Consider the following 22,787-nt stretch of genomic DNA (forward strand, 5'->3'; position numbering starts at 1 on the left):
AGTCTTCTGCCTCTTCACAGGACATTAAGTTAAAATAATACTTTAAAAGGGCCCTCCAACCATTTTATTGCTATAAAGCTAACTTTTCTGTATGTATAGCAGGGTAAGTCTTTACGAACAGAGTTGCATTGTGCGAAGTGTATTCATGTTTTTGGGGCTTTACCTTTTTAAGGGTCTATAAGTCAGGATATCTTGGCTTCTTCAATTAAATTACTGGAGTAAGCCCTTTTACACATTAATACATGTACAAATACACAACAAGATTCACTCATTTGTAATAATCTATTTGTAAATATTTGTATTACTTCTTATTTGTTCACGTTGTTTGTCCATACGTCTACAGTTAAAAATACATAAAGTATAATTAAAACAAGACAAAAAACATGCCTTATCATATGCCTTAAGTCACAAACCTTTTATTTTAAGTGAAGAACAAAGAAAGGAAAACAAAAAAATTGGGTCAGGATATGTCCTCATAATGTCATCCTTTGTAACAGTTTGAAGTTGTTTTCTTTCATGAGACCTGATGGTTATCATACACTGTCCAAAATGTTTTGTTTCAGAGAAAACTCTCATTACAGGCTACATTATGTTACCATTCCTAACACATATGAAATCTAGTATAGTTTGCATTAAACGTATAACTGGGTAATTGATCTGACACCATGAATGTCCTAAAGTAAGAGATAACAGATTCTGAAGATCTCTCTTAAAGACAAATCTTTTAACACTGAGATTGATGTATATTCATATAGTAGGCTATAGATATACAATGCTCTTCTTAATCATATTTTTTGTCGTGGTTCACAATTGTTCTTTAGGTTACTGCTGTTTGTCTGTCTGTCTTTTCTTGTTAGTTTCTATGCCTGTGTAACACTGTTGTATTATGTGATTGTATTTATTAGTAGCCTAACCATGGAACAGGTTTTCAGATTAACTACAACTAATAAACTTAGACTGTTTCACTCTTTTAAATGCAACAATGCCTTAGATAATCTCCCTGTCAAATACATGAATACAATAAATAGAATGTCTGCATGTTACCTAAGGGAACTGCTGACTTATTGTCAGTTTTACCCTTTTATATTGTAGTTCTATTATTTTTTGCTGACTTTCTATCTGTAAATGTGTGCTGATTTCTTAGGTTACCCTAGAGTCCTAGACATTATCCAATCTCTGGTTTGAAGGGAAAAGCTTATTTTGATTAAAATGAAACTCATTTTAAACTGTGCTTCACTGGATTGGTGGCATGCTAAGGCCTATTCAGTATGTATTTGATCAGACACATTTTCCCACTGGTAGGCCTTACCAATTATTACCCTATTTAAAATATATTTTTGTCCATGTAAATAATTTGTATTTCATTTGTACGAAAGAGGATTATTTCATAATATTATTATATGATATAAATATATTCCTTATTAAAATAATTCAAATGGAGCGAGACCTGCAAATTGCCAATTAAATTCTACACTCTTTTGGGACAGCCCACCGCTCGGGCCCGGGAGGCCTGCAACAAGGCTGCGGGGCCTCACGCAAATTCACATTATGCGTGACTGAGACAAACACACCCCTCTCCTGTGCAACATATTGAAATACAAAATAAAAAAATAGATATAACGTTACAGAATGTAAGTGCGGGCCCACGCAGAGTAAATGGATGCATGAAGTGAGCCGGGCCTGCAGAGGATCCCTGTCTGCCCCGTGAACGAGGCGACAAAATAATATCACGTGATCCAAAATGGGCAGTCCTCTGACGGTGCTGAAAAAAGCCATTTTCTGGCGCTGCTGCAAATTCTGCCCAAGTCCAAATAATTTACCTGGATCCTGGCTGGGAGGAGAGGCTAACTTTGATGTGTGATCAGGTAGGAACCAAGCGTCGGTGCCCGCTCTTTATCGGGCCCGTCGCGCGCGGTTTGATGAGCCGCACACTGAGTGCACGGTGTCACATTTTGAGCCTCTCTTGTTCGCCTCCTGATACAGCCCTGTCAGTGAATTTAAGATGGCTGCTTTGTGTACCAGTGTGATTTTCTGCGGCTCTGCAACCCCCATCAGTGTGTGTGCTCGCTCGGGATGTGTCGGGTGGCTGTGCCCGGGCGGGCGGCGCGAGCTCCGGGGCATGAAACGCTCTTTGTTGCTCGCGGAGCTGATGCACGAGATGAGGCCACACAGGGGCGATTCAATAGTCTGCTGGCTGTGAGCAGCAGCAGCACACAGGCTGCATTTAGCTGCACGGCTCCTGCTCTCCTCACGTTATTTCTCGCTACTACATGTCAGTATACTTGTGTTTTTTGGCCCTCAGCTCTCTTTGTTGTGGTTTCACAAGCGGCTGTCCCAAGGACGAACTGCATACATTGTCTAGGCAGCCACTCTCTTGGGATAATAATAATAAGGGGCTCAGGCTGTAGGGACTTGGCTCTGGAGCCGAAGGGTCGGCGGTTCACGTCCCGATAAAACCAACATACGGAATGTGGACTGGCAGCTGGAGAGGTGCCAGTTCACTCTCTGGGCACAGCCGAGGTGCCCTTGAGCAAGGCACCGAGTCCCAACTCCCGGGCGACGGACGACTGGCAGCCCCTTCACTCTGCTACTCTGCATGTGGTTCTGTTTGTGCATGTGTTCATGTGTATACCAACTAATGTAAACAAAAAATAACACCAGAGTGAAACCCTTAATTTCCCCCTTGGGGATTAATTAAGTAAGTCTTCTTCTTTCTTCTTCTTTATAATAGTGTTAACAAGCACATTTACATCGTCTCCTTTGCCCTACTTTGTAACTAGAACCTGTGTGTTGTTGTTTGATTCCTCCTCAGATCTGTCCAGATGGATAAAATGCAGCCCAACCGGATTAAAATCACAGATCTGAACTCACACCTCACATGCCCACTGTGTGCTGGCTACTTAATTGATGCCACAACCATCGTAGAGTGCCTGCACTCCTGTAAGTTCCTCACATGAAAACATCCCCTCGCATGCATGGACAGTGTTTTCATTTACCCCAATAAGAAGATCCCATTTATTGTATGTTAGCAGAGCTCATGTTGTGGTTGTATGGAGGCAAACATGAGTCATTTACTGACGATGTTCTTTTTAAAATCAGGTCTGTTGGAAGAGGGATCAATTATGTTTATTGCATGTGACACATTTACATTTCGTTTGACAGAGTTTATATTATATCGCTTTAACTCAAATCAAAAGTAGTATTGTATTCTAAATCCGCTCCATGAAGTCTACATTGAAGGGATAGCTTTGGTGTTTTGGAGTGTGATGAGGTACTTATTTATGAGTGTACTACCTATGCCTAGATGTCAGTTTGCAGAAACAAACAGAAGTACTAGCAGGGAAGCTAAGCATTGTACCACTGTGGACAGGGACAGCAGGAAAACATACTTAAGCCACCTAAACAAACTAATAGTTTAAGTGTATGCTGAATTTAGAACATTTTAACCGCCTTACCTTGCTTTCAGTTAGCCCATTCTGATGGGGAACTGAATATAATAATAATAATAATAAATCTATTGATCATAAATCTATCGATTAGATTTATGACTCGAAAAGTAGGGTAGACATGTGGAGATTATCCGACTGAACAAAACGTGATCCGTCTCTTAAATGCGTGTCAACCACAGACTATTTTTCAAAATCCTATGGAGAAATTGCATTGCTTTTTTGTCGAAGGAACCCATGCGCAGCTTACTTCCGGGTTTTAGGACGTGTCACTGTGGCACTCTATAGACTCCATTGGAAGAAAAAAAACAGTAATTTATAACTTGCAGAAAATGGTAGTCTACTGTTGCCTCAACTAGTTGTTTGTTTGTGTGTTCGTACTAACCATTTGAATACACCAAAGTCACACAAAAAACGAATTAACTTACTAACTAATTAACTATTAGAGTAAGGCAGCAGTAGACTAGCAACTCCTGTGTTATGCCAGAGAAAATACTGTTTTAGTCAATGGAGTGTGGTGGCTTTGAAGAGAGCATTGATAGCTTTTCTTTAAAGGTCCCATGTCATGGCCATTTCTACTGATCATATTTCCATTGTTGAGGTCTACTAGAATAGATTTAAATTGTGCAATTTTCCAAAATCACATTGGTTTCTCATACAGCATCTCTGTATAGTATGTGAATTCACTCTCTGTCCTAAACGCCTTGTTGGAGCTCCTGCACCCCCCCCCCCTCCCTGTGAGCCCAGTGTGCTCTGATTGGTCGGGACGTTGCGAGCCTCGCAACGAGTTTCCGGGTCGGCGATACAGAGAGACACAGCGAAACTCATCCTGAGCACACACAGACACTCACAGCCGAAGTAAAAACAATAAGTGTGGCTTGATATTGAGAAAGAAAAAGGTTTATAACGCTGTGAGAATGGGTCTGCGGAGAGCATTTCTCCGCGATCCCAATTCGTCTATTACCAACCAGGGAGCTCTATGCAAGTCAATGGGGACTCCCTGTTAGTTAGCCAAGGGATCCTGGTGTGTGAGGTGCTCCGCAGATTGGTCCATTTGGGCCAATCCGGTCATTTGTTGTTGATTTGGGTATTCACACGTCACAGAACCCAGGAAGCAAACAATGGAAAATGAGAAATCTCCAACGAGGCCTTCTGGGGCAGCATAGACAGGTCTTTTCTGTGTTAGAGTTTTACTCGCTACAGGGTGTACTTTGAGGGTTTTAGACTCTGCAGACCGTTTACATGCAGAAAAACCTTCATAACACACAAGGGGACGGGTAATAACCGGAAAAGCATGACATGGGACCTTTAAAGTGTCAAAAACTGAGTAAAACATATTTGACTGCTCGGGATGGGGCCTTTTCTGCCTGTACTCCTGTCTGTTTGTCCAATCTACTGTATGTAGTCCCCTGTCTATGGATAAGTAGCAACCCCACTTAAAGCAATCCTAAATTCCTCTTGAACACTGTTTGTAATACAGAGCAGTGATTTAGCATCTGTCCTCTTTCTCTCCATGCAGTTTGTAAAACTTGCATCGTTGCCTTCCTGGAGACAAATAAGTTCTGCCCTCGATGTGACGTTCAGGTCCACAAGACATGTCCTCAGCTCAGCATCCGGTAAGTTACCATGATCTGTGTCAGGTATTATGTCATCTGAATGCAATGAGCATCATGCTTATCAACTCTGTTTTCTATCTTTTCCAGAGCTGACAAAACTCTACAAGATATTGTTTATAAGCTTGTTCCGGGATTATTCAAAGGTAAGACCACGTTTATGAGCCTGCAGAGGAACAGACAGCTTTTCATGATGATGCATTTGTTTACCGATGGACACTTTTTATTTCTGAACCCAGATGAGATGAAACGGAGGCGGGACTTCTACGCAGAGAACCGTGTGCTGGAACCAGGGGAAGTGGTGGAGACGTTTAACATAGCAGAGGATGAAATCATCAGTCTGTCCATACAGTTCTACGAGAGGAACAAGTGAGTCAATCATTTCTCAGTTTTACAAATAAACAGCTGTGGAAAATCTTAGACAGGTTTGAAAACAATGACAAATAATTACCTGATCATGCATAAAGCAAACAATGGAGTAGTTTTACTTAAATAAATAGCTAAGGCCCATTTAAAACCTAGGATAAATAGGAAATGAAATGAATTAATGTGTGAAGAATTCAAAAGGTTCCATTGTCATTTGGGCTGTGTTTCATTGAATTGTTATTTCCAATTTTAGCAGGATAATCTTAATAAAGCGAACATTATTCCACGTTCCGTTGCAGTAATTATCCTGCCATTTTCCAACCTACGTTTACCTTCCAGCAGTTTGCTTTGCTGGAGGTCCTGACTGGAATATGTTAAACGTAAACATTTAAAAAAATACATTGATTCAGGAGTCTTCTGTATGTTGTGGTAGTGCGCTACGACCATAGGCTACGACATAGTTGGTCATATTTGTTTTGGTCCAAATTATTAAATATTTTCTATATTGAATATTTATTTTAAGTAGTGTTCAGTAGGTTGTGGAAGAGCCCTTTCTTTAATATATAGTTAATGTTATCAAGTTGTATTTAATATGTCTATTTGGTTTAAATCTATATAGAATTATATTAGGGCTGCAACTAACAACTCATTTGATAATCGATTAATCTGTCGATTATTTCTACGATTAATCGATGAATCGGATAAAAAACACGCCAAAAAAATGTTTTTCCATTATTATATTCAGAAAACTGCATTTCCAAATTGACAACATCAACACACAAAAACAACCCAAATGTAGGCTATAAAACATATGCAAAAGCTATATAACAGCTTGTTTTGAACAAAAAATATGTCTCTTTTTAAGTTGCTCGAACAAAAACAATGTTCTTTCAAATGATCAACAATTTGAAAGAACATTGCTGTAGGGCAGGCAATACAACATGGAAATAAAGATGTAAAGATGTTTTTTTTAAATGCTTGAATGGACCTACTTTCTGCAAATTTGCAAACACTTTGAAATAGCTGTTTCGATAAATTGGCCTGGTTTAAATAAGTAAAAAATAAGTCAAGTTAGTCGTTAGTTTGTTTAGTATTTGGCCGTGTAATAAGCTGGATAATGTGCAGCGAGCCGGTCATTATTGGAAAAAACCCACCGACAGTATGATCACAGAGACTGACGCGAACCGGAGAGATCTTGATCGGGTGTTTTCTTTTTTTCAATGACCGCTTCACTGCACATTATCCCTTACTTGTCATGCAATATTGAGCAAACATCATAATGTTGATCATAATTCTGATCAACATTTTTACCAAATAATAATATAATATTAATAATATAATAATGATCAATATATTTACTGTTTTATTTTATTAGTATTCAGTATATTGTGGAAAAGCACTACAGCGTACCTCTTTTTTATTACACTTAAATGCATATAGGATACTATATTATTTTAATTGTTTTATTGCTTTTTATTTGACAGGTTGAATAAATCCTCTGTTAAATAGAATGCACTATTTTTTAAAGTCAAGGAGTAGTTATGTTGAATTATTCTGATTTCAATATTTTCCAAAATAATTGTGATAATTATGTATTTTATTGTTATTGCTTAACGCCTTTTCTTTGTTTTGAATATTTCCTTGCAGAAATAATGAGAGGCAGCATTCAGAGCTGGAAGGTGATAAGGTAAAGTCAGATTTGTTTATTTATTTATTTTGAAAGAAATCAGTGTATGGTGACGCAGCAGTTGAAGCCTACACACACGTGTCATGTTTGATGAGGTCTTCTGGTGTTCAGTGTGGATTTACGGTCTCCTCTCTGCTCTTTTCTCGGTGCCAGGCCAACGGTAAACGCTTCCTGCAGTGCCCAGCAGCCATGTCCGTCATGCACTTAGCAAAGTTCCTCCGAAGCAAGATGGATATCCCTAACAACTACCGGGTAATGAGACACTTTGTACCCACACACAGCAACCCATGCTGTATTGATTTAAACAAACTATCAGGGTTTCCACACAATAATATCAAGGGACTCTAAATTACACAGTTGTAAAATCTGATACAAAGGCAGGTCATACATGCATCAGTGCAACATATTAACTAACAGAGCTTTAAAGAAACAAATGTAATGTTTCCAAAGTGAAGCGCTTTTCTGCAAAAAGCTAATGGCAGTGATTTAGGACCAGAACTGAACTGTTTTGGTTCACTCATGCTACTCATTTCTGGTTTGCTGTCAGGTGTAGCGTACAGCTGTTTCAAGTGAAAACAGTCAGATAAACAAACTTAATCTGAGCATTTTACGGAAGACAAATGCCACATTTCTACTCAACTGGATGCTCAATATTTAGTTTTGTTTGCACAAGTTATGGATGATAGCACCTACTACTTTTTTTGCGACCACAATGTTGAGGTTCCAAGCAAGCAAAGCTGAAACCAGAAGGTTGAGTTAAATCACTGCAGACCTGTGATTGGTCAGAGAAAAAAAGTGTGACACGTGGCATTCTGCACAAACTTGACATTTTTAAATAGCCACTCTATTATCAAAATAACCTTAAACTAGGTTGTAAGTGCACTGAAGATATCAGCAAGATGTTGCTACAGCTACTAGCTGAGAATCCTGCCTTCATCGAGTGGTACTATGCACTGTGGAAGACAAAATATAGCTAGCTGATGAACTTTGTGAAAAAAGAAGCAGCAAAAGAGCAAGATATTTTTCTCAGGAGTTGATGGGGTCAAACAATAGAGTTAAAGGATCATTTTATTTTATACATGAAGTCGACAAATAAACACAGCAACATTTTTTTACAAAAACAACTAATGTTGTTAGCAAGAAGACAACTGTTTACAACCATAACAACTTTGTAAGCCGATCCAATGTCATTGTCATGTTTACAACTGGTTCCACCACCATTTGTCTCCAAAAGGACAGTTATTATTTTAACTATGTCACGGTAAAGAGAGAACAGAGTGAGACAGCTTTCACAATAACACGTCTCTGGATCTCAGTCGCTGTCACTGTTACACCTGTGCTTTTTTTGTTATGAAAAGTCATAATGTAATAAATAACAGACTTACCTTTTACTGATTAGTTTGCATTTCAAAACTGAAGCTCACACAAAGTCTTTTGAGACATTTGCTAACACAGTATCTCTCACTGTACTGCTGCGTTCATTAAGAGTGGGATGTATTGGAATCGTGATCGAAACATACAACAAAAGTAAAAATGAACAGACTGTATACATCTGTTGCTGTGGGTGTAGAGGAATTATATTTTATATTTCACAATTGCATTAATGATAAGAATATAGAGTATAGGGCTGCATGATTTTGGAAAAAAAATCATTGTGATTATTCTGACTTGCGAGGTGATTCACGATATTGGAGGGATTGATCATTTTTGCGTCTTTGTTCTCACTATCATTAAAAGATCTATTCAGAATTATCATGGTGAGATACCAAACACAGATATTTGATTAAGTCTGTGCAATAGGATTTGTAGGCCGGAAAGTCTATGCAGCACCACAATCCTTAAAGGAAACCTATCATGCTATATTGAAATGATATATTGTAGGGCCATACATATATAAGGTATATTTATACGTTTCTGTTTTCAAAATACCAAACAGATCATGCATTTTAGCCATGCCTCATTCGCTCTATGTGCTGTTTGCTGTCTACGGGTCTGATTCTGCTGACCACGCCCCCCTGCAGGAGAGGGGAGACGTGCTCTGATCAGCTGCTGGGCTGTCAGAAGAGGGGGAGAAAAAGAGATCTCCGTCCTCCGTGTTTTATTATATAGAGTCGTTATTCATTTGTTTTAAAGCTCAATAAATAACAAAGAAGACCTTTGACCGGCACTTTTCTAATTTTGTCCGGAAGATTTAAACTTTAACGGACATCTTGACCGGCGAAACAAACTGAAACTGAAACTCTGCCGCACGGTCCCCTCGTTCCTTGGAAGAGGCGGAGAGGTGGGTGTTTGTCATCTGCTGGTGGACTAACCGGAGAGAATTACAGTGCTTGCCTCGACGGGGAGGGATTGCATTGAATTAAAGCAGCGGGAGCAAACGCTTGCCTCGGGGAGGGAGAAAAAAAGCCACAGCGGAGAATAAACAGAAGGGTAACCATGGTAACTATGGGCAGGAAGTCTTCTTCGCTGCTTTTGTGGCAGACTACAGCGCCACTTACAGGCCTGGCATATGTACTACAGCGTCTCCAGCGCTTTCGAGCGGCAATGGCCGTGGCTGTCTCCTCCTGATTGGTGGAGAGTTGGCCCAATAGCCGTAGCGCCACCGTCCTGACGTCAGTAACGTGATCAGTTTTTATCAGATCCGTTGCAGCCCCTTTTTTAGAGATTTGGGTATGGAGGAAAATAGAGAGGGTTGTGTTTTCTGACACTTGGTGAGTTCCCTGGAACACCGGGGACACATATTCATGTATAAAAGACGTACAAAAGTGCATTTTGCATGATAGGTCCCCTTGAATTAAAAATATGTATAATTTTGCCCCTATAATTATTGCACATACTGCAATTTTGAATACTACACTAACCCATATTGCTATATTGATTAAATGTAGATTAATTCTGCCGCCATAGAAGAGGGGAGAATAATATCTGCAAGAGTGTTGGAATTCTTGGTTTAGGGACCTTGAAAGTGTTTATATTTTTATTTTAAAAAGATCTGAAAATTCTGCAGCTAATGTTCGAAATAATGAATTAAAGGTCATATTTATTTGTGCGCCTGTCCACCTGGATGCTAACAAATTGGCTTCAGCCCTACTTTTAGACTTTCCTCACCTAATGCTTCTTCATCAAAACCTCCCTCTTTTTTGGACGCTATCAAATAAAGGCTCATCTTTGTACAAATGATCGGCCACAACAGTGCCATTCTTTTACGAGGTAGAAACACAACAAGAAAACTTTAAACTTTCATGCGTAAGTAAATAAAGAAAAGGATCGAACATGAGCAGCAGGTTTTACTGGGTCGATATTCAAATGTAACTCTCCATATTGATGATTACAATTTAAATCAAAAAACCTCTTTGTCTCACAGCGGGGATATTTCCATTGTTACAGAAAAGGAAACAAAACAGGAAAAGACCAAATAAAAGAGAAGACTAACGTATTAAATAAAGAGGCAACAACACGTTAAAAAAAGAAAGATCCCAAAACCTCCTTAAATATATATTGCATATTATGTGTTACTGTACAACGGAGGCTTTATGTTATATGGAGTTTTTACTTCAAAATATCACAAACTATAGTAAAGATGATCTTAACTTCTGTAGGTAGAAATACCTCATCTTAAAGAGGATCTTTAAGGATCTTCCGCGTCTGTTGATGCGGGTCACAGTGTGTTCTGTGTGTTCAGCGTTTGCTGTGTGTTCAGCGTTTGCTGTGTGTTCAGTGTTTGCTGTGTGTTCAGTGTTTGCTGTGTGTTCAGTGTGTTTGCTGTGTGTTCAGTGTTTGCTGTGTGTTCAGTGTTTGCTGTGTGTTCAGTGTGTTTGCTGTGTGTTCAGTGTTTGCTGTGTGTTCAGTGTTTGCTGTGTGTTCAGTGTGTTTGCTGTGTGTTCAGTGTTTGCTGTGTGTTCAGTGTGTTTGCTGTGTGTTCAGTGTTTGCTGTGTGTTCAGTGTGTTCAGTGTTTGCTGTGTGTTCAGTGTGTTGAGTGTTTGCTGTGTGTTGCAGGTGGAGGTGTTGTATGGAGACGAGCCCCTGAAGGATTACTACACACTAATGGACATCGCCTACTTCTACGAGTGGAGACGAGTGAGTGGCAGCTTTCACCCCTCACATGTTTACCCTCCCTGAACCGTTACTATCACTCTTGTGTCTTCATGGTTTCATTTCCCCCTTTTTGCAGCGTTTTGCAGCACTTTCACACACTTAAAACTAACAATTTCTTGTGCATGTCCTCAAATTCAAAACATGGGCTGATGGATGGAAGTCTGTCCTTGGTTTGAGCGGGAGGTACTTTTTAATTTGTATCAATGGGTTAAATGGTCCGTCATCATGCTGACATTGTGGAAAACATGTAAACATGATCCCAAAACCATTTTAGTTTATTCTTTTCATTTATGCTATTGTTTATTTCTCTTTTTAGTTCAGTTTATAGCTTGTGTTGCCGTGGCACGATCTTCTAACAGAAATCAATTCTTCCATCTGATTGAGTTTGTCACTCTGGAAATGAATGAACTCTCATGTTGGCTTTCTTGTAGCTACATTGGAATATTCTGGATGGCCTCTTTAACCTGTTAAACCCGGTGCCAGCAAGAAACAGCATCTGAGAGCTTCTTAACATTTAACAAACTATGAATGTGTCATACCCACTTAATGGGAAGAAACTCAGCTACCTGACGATATGAACAATTTTTACCGAAACAAAACACAAGTCTAACGCCGAGCCTCTGAATTAGCACTAAGCGAAAGAGTGCTAACGCACTTAGCACATAACTCACGTTAAAAATATGTTATACTTCATCGGATCTGCACAGACAAGATATCACCTGAAAGCTGAGATTCCACAGATTCCAATGGTATAAGTATCATCACTGTGCGACCAAAACTCCTGGCAGCGAAAGCCAGCAAAGACAACACACAACTTCACTTTATGTAGCCAAAACGGCAAATACGTCTTACCGTTGCTGTTTTCTGATCAGAAGTTGTGTTCAAGGGCATTAAAACGCATATAAACGCTGCTGAAGGTTAATCCAATGTCTCTGTGTCCCTTTGAAATGATTACTGATAATCCATCGTCATATTTATGGCAATAAGCCTAGTTTTCCGTTTTCAGTTTTCAGAGCGTAACATAGCTTTCGGTTTGGGCAAGCTGCGTGCGCATCTCTCTCACTCCTCAATGGTAACATGTAGGTGGATTTAGGAACTCCCTCTCGATTCTATTGGCTCTAACGGTTCAAAAGAGGTGTCAATCATCAAAATCGACCGATGGGCTCCAGAGATATGGAAAATGCACCCAAATGACCCCAGAGGTGGGTTTTATTTTCTAAATCTCTCTAAAAAGGTAAAATGTCACTTGTTTTGCATCAATCTTGATACAGGGTACTTATTATATGTTATAGTTTGGATTCCTAAAGCTTTTAGTCTACTATCCCATCATTCAAGGGTGGTTTTCACTATGAGTAATGTTTATTTTTTGGATGGAAACTATAATTTAAATTGTTTTACTATGTTCAATCTGAATTTACTTTAAAATAAAAAACATCTATATTGATTCTGACGTTTCTACATCCAACTCACAGGTGTATCATTGCTTTGAGAAAAAAGATTGTTAATTTACCCCTTTTAGAAGTGAAGATATAGTCATTTGTTCTGGGCATGTCACTTTCGAGCCTGAGACCTGAACAACAGGCTCAGGGCTTAACAGGATAAGATGGTTTAACTGAGATTTATGTCATAAAATGAAACCCGCTTGTATCCAACTCTTTGTCAATTCGATTTTTTAATCTGATTTAACAGAAACAACTGTGATATTTTGACATTAAGATTGATGCTGGTGATATTTAATTAATTTTTATATCGCCAACAAATGGCATTAAAAGACAAATCCTCTCCACCCTACCCTCTCTGTGGATTTCAGCCCAGGCCTGTTATTATTGACTGTTCACAATATTTCTCATTTATTTTGCTTCCTTTAAGAAAAAGTACATGTAGTTTCCTCCAGATGTATGTGGGATGGAGTCAAAGTAAACTACATTGTCCATATTTAAGGGATGGTTTGGATTTTCTAAAGTCTAAAAGTATCTAAAGTGTTGCCCTTAGATACCTACAGCAGATTGCAGTTTGGTAAAGCAGACTGGAGTGATAGCACAGAAACTAAGCGTTGTACTGCTGTGGATTTTAGCCACCTTAAAGAAAAGCCCACCTATATTTAGATTATCTTCGCTGCTTTACCTTGCTGTCCGTCAGCGCATTCAAACAGAGAACTGAAGCTGTTTTTTTATGTTCTCTTCAAAGCCCCAGACTCCATTCACAAAACCAGTCATTTTGACTTGCAGTAATATCATTTGCCGGTCTACTGCTGCCTCTACTGGTTGTTGTGTTCCTATGTGTCTTTGCTGTATCCTCACTAACTCTTTTAATACACCAAAGTCTCACAATAACACTAAATAATAACTAACTGATCCAGGCAGAGATAGACCTGAAACTCCTGAGGTCAATTCCAGAGGTGGGAGTAAGTCCTACATGTGCAAGTCATGAGCAAGTCTCAAGTCTTGACCTACAAGTATCAAGCAAGTCCCAAGTCACTGTGGTGAGAGTCAAGCAAGTCAAGTCAAGTCATTGCTCAGGTCAAGCAAGTCAAGTCAAGTCATACGAAATTCTGATGAATAAGCCCAGTTTCCGCATTTAAATCAGTTAAAAGACAGTAGTTATGAAAATGGATTTAACCCACACTATGATCTTCATTACATACACAGTTAATCATTTGAAATCTAATTTAGACCGATGACAATCATATTAGATCAATATTAACCCTAGAACTGCAGACAATATAGCTAGGACTCAGTCAAAAAGTCTGTTCAAAAAGGCAGGCATCTCTTTTCCTCTCTCTCTCTCCCTCTCCTGACAGCCCGTCAGTATCAGGGTTAGTCAAAATGAATCCCTTGGCGGTTCTAGTGTTCATTTACCGTTTTGTCTTCTCTTTGCAATGCTTAATCGATTTGAAACCAAGTCTAACGTAGCTTAAACTTAACGTTAGCTTCCTAGCTAACACAACACATTCACGTACCTTTCTCTATGGGTTTTTTTGTAGTGACGAATGAAGTTGGATGTTTTGGTGGTCGTGTCACTGATCTTTATGCTGCAGACCCTGCATACCGCTGTTCTCTTCTTATTATCGACAACATAATCCTTGAATCCAAACTTCACTATTTTTGGAGTAACGCTAGCCGCTGCCATGTTAACTGACGCTCCTGCCGTCTAGTGGGTTGCCAGGTTTGCGCGCATGGCGCTATAATCACCCAATCACGTTTTTCGAAAAAACTAAACGTAATATCTCAATACAAAAACAAACGCAAATATTTAATTTTAAACGGTCAAGTCCTTTCAAGTCATCTGTCTCAAGCTTAAGTCAAGTCTCAAGTCATGAATACCAAGTCAAAGTCAAGTCTTTTATCAATGTTAGTCAAGCAAGTCTCAAGTCCAAAAATATGCGACTCGAGTCTGACTCGAGTCAAGTCATGTGACTCGAGTCCCCACCTCTGCAATTTACTGTTTGTGTCAATGGAGTCTGGTGGCTTTAAAGAGAGCATGGATTTGGCTGTACACTTAAACTGATATTTCTTATTAAAATGTAATGTCTAAAATATATTTGTATACTGCTGTCATACACAGCAGAACATTGCTTATAGTCCAGCAGATATGTGAATGAATTGTGCTTTTGATGATAAAAACATGAAATTTGGCACACTGTTAGAGCATGCCCTAAGGAAGATTTTTGGCTACAGGGCCATCGCATATTTGTCCAATGGCGCCAAAATGGCTGCCATTGGACAAATACATATTATATACATGTTACATAATATATATGTAATATTACAGGTTAGTTCTGAAAACACAGTCCACCACAGTGGCAAAGGGCAGTGCACTGAATTGCTACCTTGACACATTTGCATTGTCCACTGCACCCCTTTTTGCATCCACAGCGGAGGAGTTCACGACAGGCCTGGGTCGCTTCTGGTAATGTGGTCCAGTAAACTTCCCATCCACCTGTGGCCTTCCTCTTCCACCCCCAGTCACCAGGGCCCAGGAGTTCAAAACTTTGAATCCCTATCTGATCAAATCAGATTTGGATTTTGGGTAGTTCAAAACCAAAAAACAGGATTAGGATCACTTTGATATCCGATCAGATCAGGAAATCCAATCCAAGCTTTAATCTGGATCAAATCTTCAAAACGGGTAGTTCAACCTGACAACACAGGATTGGGATCAGTTTGATCCCAAAAAACTGGATTATCCTGATCCCACCAGAGGGGTGGATTTCCAGTGGATTACCAGAGCAAAATGTACTGTACAATTTATTTAAAAATGTGTTTCAATATAAATAAGATGGCAAAATTTGTTAACTGAAATAATACACAATTTTTAGCCTTCATGGGAAATACATTTTATTTTTCCAATTTTGGTCACGTTTGTGGTGGCCTATTTTGTTTTCAACCAAATGTTGATGACATAAATGTTTATGCTCATAAAAATATCACAACAAAGATTGTCAATCACAAATGTAATTTAGATTAAAGAAAAAATATCTTCAACAAAAAAACAGTCCATCATCTGTCATCACCTTTCAAAAGTAAGTGCGGACAATAGATGTCTCTGCAATGTGGTCTCTTGTCTTCCTTGTATTCTTTTTCATATCCACTAGATGGCGATCGGTAGGATTAAAGCACTGATATTCAGGATCTAGTAATCTTGAAAAATCGTAATCTGGATCAGGGTGATCCTATCCTGAATTGCTTTGAACTACAGGGACAAAATCTGGCCGATTTGTCTGATCCTGGATCACAAAAAATGGGATTTCAAAATCTGATCTGATCAGATAGGGATTACAAGTTTTGAACTCCTGGGCCCTGGGGATGGGAGTTCAGGGGCTGCAAACATCATCTGTCCCCAGCAGTGACCAGCTTGGAAGGCAGCTCTCTTTGTGTGCTGAATCAATGCTGCTTGTGTTGGGGGGAGTCCTTCAATTGTTCTACCTTTCAGGGTGAAGAGCTACTTGCGTGCCTGATCGACTGACTCCTGGCTGCTAGTGCGGTCATACGGCAATACCACAAATCGCTCCAGAGGCTCCATCCAGTTGTGTACGGAGTCTGGGGTGGCAGCCAAGGCACAGAAGGCTCTAGTGACATCATCAAACGTCATCCATGTATCCCACGCCGTCTTCTTGCCCCTGCCACCAAAAGATGACACTGTGTCACATCGAGTAAATGCATGGAACATTGGTAAGGCTATGCATCGATCTGGACCTAGTGACCTCGCCATCTCATGAGCTGCTAAATGCCCAAAACTCTTCCCAGCTCCAAAGGCAACCCACAGCAGTGATGTTGAGGGATTGGGCTGCTGTGATTGCCAGTACTACCACATCCGTGTCAACTGTGCGTATTGACACCTTGCTATACCCTTCCTTCACAGCATCTCCTAGGTGCAGTAGGATGCAGGTATCAGCCTCCTCATGTGTGCATGTTGCAAGTACTGATTATTTGTTTGCCAGTGTTGAGGGCTGTCACACTGGTTGCCAAGAAGAAGAACAGTTCAGCCTTCTTGTCTTCAATGCGCAGAAACTCTGGCCAGTTTCCAGGAATGACACTGGATGGCTCAACACGTCTGAACTCCCTTCCCTCTCTTGCTGCGTGTTTCAGCCTTCAGACTTTCGGGGAAATATTCATCCCACACGACATCGACTCTGCTGACATGCTCCAGCTGAGACAGGATGTATGGTGAGAACGCTTTCTGCGCATAATAAAAAAACGTCTTAGCAGCACCAGGTCGTAGCATGTTCACAAGAGTAGCCCCAGCAAGGATGAGGCCTTAACTGTGGGGTGGGATGCATTCTCTTGTAAAGAAATCAGGTCCTCCAAACAGCCCACCAAGTCTGACTTGGTACCAGTTCTGAGCTTGCCCATTTGTGACAATGATGATGGACATGCCTGGTTTTCAAGTTTATTATATTTCACATAATTAATCCCAAAAAACTCATCCAGTCTTCCATCACGTATCTCAGATACAATGTACAGCCGAGAGAACAGAGAACAGTCATTCTTCAGAGATGAGAGCTGTTGTGGGACCTGGACTTCTCTCGGACTGGAGGCTGGCTGAATAGAGGGAGGTTTTTCCTTTTAATGGGATCTTTGATGGGCTTTGTCTGTGTTTGACCAGGCGCTCACTGACACACAGTGGAGGAAATAAGTATTTGATCCCTTGCAGATGTTGTAAGTTTGCCCACTTACAAATAAATTAACAGTCTATAATTGTAATGGTAGGTTTAATTTATCAGTGAGAGTAAGAATATCAAAAAGAAAATTCAGAAATTGACAATATATAAAAGATACAATTTGATATGCATTAAACTGTGGGAAATAAGTATTTGATCCCCTTGCAGAACATGCACAGCTCCTGTGTTGCCTTGGCCGTATGTTCAGGGTCATTGTCCTGCTGGAAGACCCCTCCATGACCCTTTTTCAGAGTCCTGGCTGAGGGAAGGAGGCTATCGGCCAAGATGTTACAGTACATGGCCCCGTCCATCCTCTCCTCGATGCAGGGAAGTGGTCCTGTCCCTGTCCCCTTAGCAGAGAAACACCCCAAAGCATAATGTCTCCACCTCCATGCCTGACGGTGGGGATGGTGTTCTGGGGGTTATAGTCAGCATCTCTCTTCCTCCAAACACGGCGTGTCGAGTTGATGCCAAAGATCTCGATGTTGGTCTCATGTGACCACATCACCTTCTCCCAAGCCTTCTGAATCATTCAGATGTTCATTGTTAAATTTCAGACGGGCCTTTCATGTTCTTCTTGAGCAGGGGACTTTGCGGGCGCTGCAGGGTTTGATCCATTATGGTGTAGTGTGTTACCAATAATTTTCTTGGGTCTGTGGTCCCAGCTGCCTTGAGATCATTAACAAGTTCCTCCCGTGTAGTTCTTGGCTGATACCTCACCTTTTTCATGATCATCAATACCCCAAGGGGCGAGATCTTGTGTGGATTCCCAGACCGAGGGTGATTGATTGTTGATTGATGTCCATTTTTTTTCCTTCCATTTCCGAATAATAGCACCAACAGATGTCACCTTCTCCCCAAGCTGCTTGCCGATGGTTTTGTAGCCAATCCCAGCCTTGTGCAGGTCTACAATCTTGTCCCTGAGGTCCTTAGACAGCTCTTTAGTCTTGCCCATGGTAGAGAGGTTGGAATCTGATTGATTGATTCTGTGGACAGGTGTCTTTTATACAGGTAACAAGTTGATATGAGGGGTACTTTCCTAAAGGAAATGGACTTATGTAACCGGTCTGTGGGAACCAGAATCCTTGTTTTTTGCAAGGGGATCAAATACTTATTTCCCACAGTTAAATGCAAATAATTGTTTATCTTTTATATAATGTAATTTTTTGGATTTTCTTTTTGATATTCTTACTCTCACTGTTAAAATAAACCTACCATTACAATTATAGACTGTTCATTTATTTGTAAGTGGGTGAATTTACAAAATCGGCAAGGGATCAATCTGGTTCAGAGTGACTGCTGCATCTGCAAGGTCTCTAGTATCCAGCACAATGCTCTTTTCACAGCATGGATTGCCCATGTCTTCTATAGCACCAATTAGTGCTTTAACATCTCGTGCAAATGCCATTTGTGCATGTTTGGTCTGCTCATGGTGCCGGGTGTCAGTCTTCTTTCTCTTCTCAGTGGAGGCCTCAAACTCCCCAACCACATGTGCCATCTCGGGGCCAGACACCATCCAGCGTCGCAGAACTGCAGGGTTCTCTGTCAGGCCTACAGCACCACCATCACCTTTCACAGAGGCATTGTTCTGCTCGTGGGCCTGGTCAATGACAATAGCAGAGAAGCTGCGTGTCGTCTTCTTCACAGCAAATTTCCTTTCAGAAACTGCCCATGGACATCAGGATGGTTATCTTTTAGCACAATCATGTCACGTAAGTGGACTGGTATCCATCCGGCATAGTGGGTGTGTCCCAGAGAAAGGAACCAAGGCACAATCTTGGTCAAGGCATTTATGTAGAGTAGGAAGTCGGCCTCTCTTATTGATCGCACATAGATCATCAACTCTATTTCCAGCTGCAGGATGATAGACCAGAAGTGGAACTGGGAACATGACACTGCTCTTGTCCACCCGCTACCCCTCCAGGAGGTCGCCATGTACCTTGAGTGCTGCCATCTCAATGTGAAACCCAACAAACATCACAATAAAATGATCTTCACTTTGTTGTTGCTGGCCAGCTCCACTGGATTTGTTTAGCCACAGCATATAGAGGTTGATCCAGAGTGATCTGACCAGGATTCAGAATCTCCACATCGATGGAATGACAAATCATGGCTACAGATTTGGCCTGGTCGTAGAAGAGGGGAAGTAGAGAAGTGAGTGTGACACTGCTCTCTGGTATTGTATGACCGCACTAGCAGCCAGGAGTCAGTCGATCAGGCACGCAAGCAGCTCTTCACCCAGAAAGGTAGAACAATTGAAGGACTCCCCCCAACACAAGCAGCATTGATTCAGCACACAAAGAGAGCTGCCTTCCAAGCTGGTCACTGCTGGGGACAGATGATGTTTGTAGCCCCTGAACTCCCATCCCCAGGTGACTGGGGGTGGAAGAGGAAGGCGGTGGATGGGAAGTTTACTGGACCACATTACCAGAAGCGACCCAGGCCTGTCGTGAACTCCTCCGCTGTGGATGCAAAAAGGGGTGCAGTGGACAATGCAAATGTGTCAAGGTAGCAATTCAGTGCACTGCCCTTTGCCACTGTGGCGGACTGTGTTTTCAGAACTAACTCTGCATTTAGTTGAAAACCTGTAATATTACATATATATTATGTAACATGTATTACTTCACCATAATAAATATGTTAATGGTTTTACTGTGTATTTTGTTCCCTGAATACCAGATACATGTAGTTAGCTACATTCTAGCATGTTGTAAATAGTACCACTGCATTCCCCATCCTTGAAAATGTAGGATTAGCCACCAGAATCAAGATCCTAGGTGGTCTAGATCCTAAACTACTGGTAAAATAACAACCATTTTCAAAATGGCCGCTATTGGCGCCATTGGACAAATATGCGATGGCCCTATAGTAGGGCTGTGCAATTAATCGTATTTTAATCGCAATTACGATTTAGGCCTGCCACAATTACGAAAACAACATAATTGGAAAAAACGATTATTTTGCTTTGCTAGGTTGTGACCGTGCACTGCAACATATTGGATCTAATTTATTTTAGTCTAATTTATTTGTATTTATCATATTTACATATGTTTAGTAGCTTGTTGAAGTGCGCTCCAAAATATTTGTTGATCTTGTTTATTGGTATTTATTATTTTTGATATTATTTATTTAAATGTAAATATATATGTCTCTTATTTTATTTATTTTTGTATTGGTTTTTCAGTTGAATTATACGTTCAGGGTAATCAACAGTTAAAAAGATACTGTTCAAATTATTATTTGTATTTGTTTTAAAGTTCAATAAATGGATGTTTTCAAAGCCAATGAATAATCGTATTTAATAATCGTGATATCAATTATTGACCAAAATAATCGTGATTATGATTTTTGCCATAATCGCACAGCCCTACCCTGTAGCCAAAAATCTTCCTTAGGGCATGCTCTAACAGTGTGCCAAATGTCATGTTTTAATCATCAAAAGCACAATTCATTCAGATATTTCACATATCAGTATCATACATTAGCTTCCATGATGGAACTCATTTCTGTTTCGACATACTGCCTAAAACAGTGACTATTGGTATGGTACTCATACATGCCAACTTAAAAACACCCCATAATGATAACAAAGGCACATGTCAGTACATTTATGTATTTTTAGAATCCAATGATGGGATATTGTATAAAAACAGGTTAACTTAATATTACAAAATAAATAAATGTTCATACTGGTTATACCTTCTATAGTGTACTCATAATTATTCATTTATTTATACAAAGCGTCTAAAGTGTAGTAATATCTATAGTGTCAATATTATACTGTCTATATTTCTACTACCTATATTCAATATTTCTACTTCTGTTCATACTTGATATACTAGCTTTTCATATCCATCATATTTATATACATACATAATACATGTACATTTGACTGCACTCTTCCTGAGATGCAAACTGCATTTCGTTGTCCTATTACTCTGTGAAATGACAAAGTTCAATCTAATCCAATCATCCAGCCTTAGATCTGTCTGTAAATGTTCCCCATCAAAAATAAAAGCTGTAGTTTTAACGGTGTGTGTGTGTGTGTGTGTCTCTGTGCAGACTGGCCCCATCCCCCTGCAGTATCTGGTGAAGCCCACCAGGAAGCGCAGGAGGGCGTCCCAGGCGGCGCAGGGCCACTCTGACGGGGTCAACACCAGCCCCACGTCAGAGAGCGACTCCCACAGCGACAAGGTGCACAGCCCTCCCGCCGCGGCCCAGCCCCCCCGAGCATCCTCCCAGTCCAGCCCTGCGTCCCACAACCTGCCCCCCGCCCTCCAGAGCTCCAACGGGACCACCGTGCCCAACAACACTCAGCGACACAGCCACGCCTCCAAACAGGGCGCCAACGCTCGGAAGGTGACTGTCAACGGCACGGGCTCCGGGGCCAAAGAGGAGGCGAGGGGGGGGGACAAAAGCGGTTTGCCTCCGACGACCTAACGAGTTTACAGACCCCCGGGAGGACAGTGTTGGAATTGCTCCCGTCTTTCTTTCTACAGAGCGAACAGACACGCCTTCTGGAGAAACAGAAGGTCAATGCTTCAGCAGGAGGGACTGAAAAGTGCAGCCAAATAGACACTTGTATGTATGTATGTTTGTATGTATGTATGTTCGTGTGTGTGTATGTGTGTGTGTGTGCGTGTGTGTGTGTCTTTATGTGTTTTAGACTAGAACGGTGCACACATACAAACTGTACAGTATGTATCAAACGTGAGCATGTGTGCATACATATGTATAAACTTATCTTTTATACAAGATATTGTAATCGTTTTGTATTGTATATGCAGTGGGTCTGTTTCATTTTCATACTGTAGTTCCATCGCTGATTGACTCTGTGAAACGCTGAGTCACTACAGACGTGTGATGTAAAGAAGTAAAAAAAAAAAGAAGCTAATCCTCTCCTTTTTGAACAGTCGTGTTAATAACTGCTGTATAACGTGTCCACAGTAAGCAGCTGCTCATCAGGTAACACAGGTACATTACATTAAAACTGCCCATGCACTTTGTTAACGTCACATCACAAAACCTGAAGTATTTTCCAGCAGGAGAAGCTTTTCTTTTAAGTCCAAGCACTACCAGGCTCCAGGCAGGCGTCTGTCACAGCCCAAGTTCTCATGGCAGTCGAACAACTCAAAAGGGATTTGAATATTTGGCCATGTATGTTGTAGTTCCATTAATTTCAACATTCCTTTTGTTTCTTTTCAACAAACGATGATTTTTTTATCAGCCATATGTGCATGTTTTAGGTCAATAAAATGTTTACTTACTAGGTGTTTCTGAGCTGACTGTGCTGTTTATGGAGTGAGCGTAAAGTGCTAATGCATGTTATTAGCAGTGGTCTAAAGTATATTTCTCAATAACTGTACTTAGGTACACATTTGGGGTACTTGTACTTAACCCGAGTGTTTTTGTTTTATAC

General features: G+C 40.5%; 1 protein-coding gene across 1 annotated transcript; it reads left to right on the top strand.

Moving 5' to 3' along the window:
• The first annotated feature begins 1,710 nt into the window (after positions 1-1,710).
• LOC117482787 (polycomb group RING finger protein 2-like) lies at positions 1,711-22,641 on the top strand. Its single transcript, XM_034130973.1, has 9 exons — positions 1,711-1,865; positions 2,813-2,940; positions 4,966-5,062; positions 5,150-5,205; positions 5,299-5,428; positions 7,073-7,112; positions 7,266-7,364; positions 11,110-11,190; positions 21,431-22,641. The coding sequence occupies exons 2-9, from the start codon at positions 2,823-2,825 to the stop codon at positions 21,806-21,808; spliced, it is 999 nt and encodes a 332-aa protein (XP_033986864.1). The 5' UTR covers positions 1,711-1,865; positions 2,813-2,822; the 3' UTR covers positions 21,809-22,641.
• The last annotated feature ends 146 nt before the right edge of the window (positions 22,642-22,787 follow it).

This window comes from Trematomus bernacchii, unplaced genomic scaffold (genome assembly GCF_902827165.1).
Source record: "Trematomus bernacchii unplaced genomic scaffold, fTreBer1.1, whole genome shotgun sequence".
NCBI lineage: Eukaryota > Metazoa > Chordata > Actinopteri > Perciformes > Nototheniidae > Trematomus > Trematomus bernacchii.